This window comes from Citrus clementina, unplaced genomic scaffold, assembly GCF_000493195.1.
Source record: "Citrus clementina cultivar Clemenules unplaced genomic scaffold, Citrus_clementina_v1.0 scaffold_3, whole genome shotgun sequence".
In the NCBI taxonomy this organism is placed as follows: Eukaryota; Viridiplantae; Streptophyta; class Magnoliopsida; order Sapindales; family Rutaceae; genus Citrus; species Citrus x clementina.
Genome location: NW_006262339.1, coordinates 20,929,327 through 20,934,544, shown reverse-complemented (window position 1 = coordinate 20,934,544; position 5,218 = coordinate 20,929,327). Strand labels below are relative to the sequence as shown.

At 29.5% G+C, this 5,218-nt stretch overlaps 1 protein-coding gene and 1 long non-coding RNA gene across 2 annotated transcripts; both read right to left on the bottom strand.

Moving 5' to 3' along the window:
- Positions 1 to 386: 386 nt before the first annotated feature.
- Positions 387 to 1,822, bottom strand: LOC112100377. Its single transcript, XR_002906733.1, has 3 exons — positions 1,730 to 1,822; positions 712 to 818; positions 387 to 539 (listed from the first exon to the last, which is right to left on the bottom strand). It is a non-coding gene; the product is annotated as an uncharacterized LOC112100377 (long non-coding RNA).
- A 63-nt stretch (positions 1,823 to 1,885) lies between these two features.
- On the bottom strand, positions 1,886 to 2,936 carry LOC18046850 (phosphoribosylaminoimidazole carboxylase). The gene is made up of 4 exons (XM_024187101.1): positions 2,685 to 2,936; positions 2,520 to 2,590; positions 2,185 to 2,282; positions 1,886 to 2,014 (listed from the first exon to the last, which is right to left on the bottom strand). The coding sequence occupies exons 1-4, from the start codon at positions 2,885 to 2,887 to the stop codon at positions 1,886 to 1,888; spliced, it is 501 nt and encodes a 166-aa protein (XP_024042869.1). The 5' UTR covers positions 2,888 to 2,936.
- Between the last annotated feature and the right edge of the window lie 2,282 nt (positions 2,937 to 5,218).

Sequence of the window (5,218 nt, the reverse complement as noted above, 5' to 3'; positions counted from 1 at the left end):
TGATTATTGGTGCTGAAATTGTTACTGCTGGAAGTGATTATTGAATTTTCTGTGCCTTGAGATGGAGTGTGACAATTTTTTTTCTTTTTTTTTTGGGTAAAATGACAATTTATTTTTTATTTATTTATTTTTCTTGTAGGCTTTGGAGAGAGGCATGTCGGACCATCATTTTTCAAGTGGGTTTGTGAAGTATAGTGGATATTTAATGGTGTGCTTGTTGTTGTCATATTTTATCTTTTCGAGCAGACATTAATAGCGGTGTTTAATTACTTGTTGCATTCTCTCTTTCCGGACAATCACAAAATTGTAATTTTCGTTTTTTCAATATTAACTTGAATTATGGGCTCGTACTTTAGTATATGGCTTCTCCAATTCCAATTACATTAAAAATTAATTCTAAAAAAAATTATACGGTGGACACATTTAACTAAATTCCTTATAAATTTAAAATTATTAATATCTACATGAAACAAGATTGAATTGGAGACAACCTCCCAGACATTGTCAAACACCATTGCTCTTCCGCATACTTTCTGATTCTGCATGCAAAAATTATGTGCAACATTAAAAACACAAAGAAAGAAAATTCATCAAAAAGGATTAGTTTATACTGAAACATAGATTCATATTAAAAGAAATAACACTAATATGGATTGTCTGGCATTTGAATCAGACTTGCATTATTATCAACCACATAGTGAGGACACCAACCTTTCCAATAAATCCTCGTCGGCAATTCCAAGTACCTTTAGTGCACATAGAGCTGCATTTTTCGCATTATTTCTTGGAACAGATGCAACTTGGACATGACTTTGCATCTGAATAACCAAAACACAAAGATTAGCACTATGGTTTTTCAAGACAAGCTAAAGATAACATAATTATAAATACAGTGAACAAATCAGAAGTCATTTCAAAAAAATAACACGCCAATAACTTGCTTGCATCGCATGATTCTGCCTGATGGAAGTATCAAGAACCATTTATGTAATAAGTGATTACATTACTCAACTATTTTTCAAGCTAAATGAACCATTTCAAGGCCATGATTGCCCATTAACCACCAAAAAATACGATCTTAAATGGTATATACAAAATATAATAATTTCATTCACGTACTTAAAATAATAAGAGTACTCAAAAAAGTAACAATTCTATGGATCTATATTGTTTATTCACACATTCTTCCTCCCACCTCAAACTTTGCTGACCATGACTGTTAAGGGCACTCTGGAAACTTCACAAAATAAAAAAAAATGATCTTTCTTTTTCAATAAAAATCCTAGAAGTTTATGCACAGCGCTTGTCTTCTCCAAGCTAATGAAAGAGGTCCAAGAGCAAAAGAGCAACATGTTAAATATTTATGAAAAAGCTAATCAGCACTGCAAATCAGCACACTCAGACCTTTGATGCAGCTGTGTGCTGTCACTAAGAAGGCAGCCGGCGCATTTTGAAGCACAATTGCAGTCCGAAAGAGGTTCATAAGTGTATCTACTTGGTAAGGAAACTTAAATGAAAAAGTGTTTGATTTGGGTTTCATTATAGATGGATGCTTGAAATAAGCATACATTTTGGATTTAAGCCAACAAGCAGCAAAATACTAATAAAATTTGAGAATCTCAAGATTCTAGTTGTGCATTTCAGGGATATGATATAAATTTCACAAACATTGAAGATTGTAGGGATTGTAAATAATTTAAAGATAAACAAATTTATTAGAGTGGCCTACCCGAATTGAGTTTATTACATCATCTTCACTCAATTCTTCACTTAATAAAGGAACACGAATAACAAGTACTCGAGAATTTGCAGCAGCTACACCTAAAATAAAAAAATGTACTCTAGAGAGAAATTTGTGCTAAATCAAGTATATATGGAGAAAAATTCATAATGTGCCTGATAAATGGGCTTCAACACCGTCACCAACAATAATGATCTTAATGCCTCGCTCCTTAGCCGACAATGCATAAGACAACGCCTCCTTGCGATTTTGATGAGGTGATAATATTTTAATCTGGAAAAAAAATAAACTTAATTATATGCATTCGAATTCATAGTTCGTTTGAGATTATAAAAAATATATCATACACACATACATACAAATACAATCACTGATGAAGAATTAATTTTGAGAAGAAAAAACTATATTAATAACAAAAGTATTAAAGAGTTCCAAAAGGAAACCTCATAAGGTACGCCGAAGTCACTCAAGGTCCTTGCAGCATCGTTCATAACAGGAAGATCCGAATCCGATTCCATGATTATCCCAACAATTGGGGTATCTGCAGCGAGCAATAAGAACCGACGTAGCCAAGATTTCGCGGAGGGGGAGGCAGCAGGCACACACATGGTTTGACATCGCAACAACTTATACGATTCAATGGACCAAACAATATAAAATGCTTATGACAACAATCTAACGATCCATTTAACCCCACGGAAAAAAAAATTGCACCTTTTATATTTGATTAACGAATTTCATAGAGTAATTTAACTAATGCTACACATACCATTTTTACCTGTAGAGTCACCATTAGGGTTTTCTTCCTCGAAGACAGTTGATGGTTCGCGGACAGATGAATAATCCTTCCTGCATGGAGAAATATTCCCAATATCAAATGAATAATACTTTTTTTTTTTTACAACGAAGATATAGAACAGAAAGCAAAGCTTAAATTACCGACCTTGTGGAAGTAGCAGAGCCGTTCGACGAGGCTAAAACAGGAATTGTGCCCTGGCTTACAGTACGAACCGAATTGGAACGTCTGCTGTTATTCAACATCCGAACTTTTCCTTCAACAATTTTTTTTTGCCGCGGTTCTATTAAGCAAGAAGTAACGAAGAACTTGAATTCACAAAATTGCATTCGCAGCACACTGGTCCGCATTGTGAAGCACCGCCGCGCCGACCCTAAATCGACTTTCCCTGGAAGTAGCAGAGCTGTAAGTGTTTAAGTGTTTAAGAGCATCGCATTGTGAAGCGGCGTCTCCAAAACATTCTATAAATTTATTTACATGATAAATAAAAAAAATAAAAAAATATGATATTATTTAAAAAATTATTTAAATAATAATAAATTAATATTATTTTAATTATATAATTAATTTTTAAAAAAAAATTAATAATAATTAAAGTATTTTTTTAATAAAAAATAATAAAATATAAATTAAAAAGAGATAAATTAACTCATCAAATTTAAAAAGAGATAATCAATTCTTATTTAAAAAATCTTAATTAAAATATCTTTTGGAAATTTAAATATTAATGTGACCTTTTAAATAAGTAATAAAATCTTATTTAAAGAGTATTTCGATGATACTCCATACTTATTTTTTATGGATCCGCCAAAAATACGCCTCTTTTTATTATTTTCTTAATACAACCAATAACCGGCCACCGGTACTCTCATTTTAATCGCTTAAAAGAGGCAAATATTAAATGGTAACTATCAGACAGCTCCCTCATTTTAGGTAAATATCAAGATAATCAATCTAAAATTAGAAAACTATAAAGACCCCCTCAACTTAGAAAAAAGAAAATACTCCTTTTTCTTTTAATTCATGGAAAAAATAGTTAATATATTTAACTTACATACTAATAAAAAAATAGTATTAATTAAAATTAATTGATTAATATATTTAAACAAATAATAATTATATTATTTTCTTAATATTACGCTGTAAATTTAATGATATTTTACTTTAAAAAATGTAACTTATGTACTAATAAGATTAATATAATAAATTACAATAAATTATATATCAATTAAACTATTTTTTTATATTACTTTATAAATGTAATGATGTTTTGCTTAAAAAACTATCAAAACAACTTTATCAACTTTTAATCGCATTAAAATCCAAGTATCTAAAACATATAATGAAAACAATTCAATTCTAAATATTTGGAAGAAATCAATCCCAATACCCCACAATACACATACATGCACTTAAATCTCTACCTACAAAAATGATTGCAATGTTTATCCTACTATCGAATAATTATCATACCAAACATCATACTTACCCCTTAAATATTGTTATTGTTATTATTAGTGGCTAATATTAATACGTTCTCTGTATACCATCCAAAAAAATAATTGTATATTAGACAAATATAAAGCATCTAATATTTGATATTTTTATATAAAACTCACAAACAATCTCTTATGCAAATTAATTAATACAAAATTATGTCAAATTAATTACTTTATTTAATCTTTTATGGCATAGTAAATCATTTTGGTAAACAATAATCAAATTCATAATGGTACATAATATGGATAATTACAATTTGAATGCAATTAATATTGAATAATGTTATATTAAATTATTTTTACAGTTATATGCTTTAAGCATGATAATTACATTTCCAAATTAAATCAAATTATTTGAATAATACTGCACTCACTAGATGGTTCATGATTTGTATACTAAATAGTGTGCGATTATCACAAAATTAGTTCAATCTTACATTTATATCTATATTTTTTTTAAATTAAGTTGATTTATATAACAACTAAAAATAATAAAAATATTAACAAGCTTAAATTTTATATCTATGTTTTTTAAATTAATTAAATTATATTTTTGGTGAAACAATAAGTAATTAGGTTTCATTTCGGCGGGTAAAACTACCGCCAAGATAAAACGCGATTTTTTTTTTAGTACTGGGTACATTTACAATTTTTTAATTTTTCCCCAAATTTTGATTCAAAATATAAATGCCTCTCATTGTTCCATTGTTAAGAAGCCCTACCCGCTCAACTCAAAGATATCACCGGGCACCATCGTAGATGCTTAACAAAAAGAAAAACAAGCAGCCGCCATGAGTTTTTGCCCTTAAAGTTTGTAAATCTCGCTTTTACCTTCTGTCTTTCTCACTACAGTCCCTAGATCCCTCATCTTTTCACTTTCGTTAATCTCCCATAATCAATCAATAAAAAAGTTGGCATCTTTCGAACACTTACAGTTCGAGGTAAATGAACAAGGTTTGAAATTGTATTAAAAATCTATGCTCAAGCATTTTGCATAAAAAAATTTATAAATTCAGTTCCCTTTTCTTGAACTCGTCTTATTAGGGCTTAGAAATTAACTTTAATTATTTTTTTATATATTTTGAATTATCAATTACATTTTTCAATCCCTTTTTTTTTCTTGCATGTTTTATGGTTCCATTCTAGATGGATTGGCAAGGGGAGAAAATTGACAGACGATCT

Bases quoted from the DNA above. Each gene is read 5' to 3' on its own strand.
- LOC18046850 (XM_024187101.1), bottom strand. From the start codon at position 2,887: ATGCGGACCAGTGTGCTGCGAATGCAATTTTGTGAATTCAAGTTCTTC. The intron at 2,591-2,684 runs GTCGGTAATTTA...TTCTCCATGCAG, and splicing joins GGCTCTGCTACTTCCACAAG to GAAGGATTATTCATCTGTCC. The intron at 2,015-2,184 runs GTTTCCTTTTGG...TTTTTTTTCCAG, and splicing joins ACTTCGGCGTACCTTATGAG to ATTAAAATATTATCACCTCA.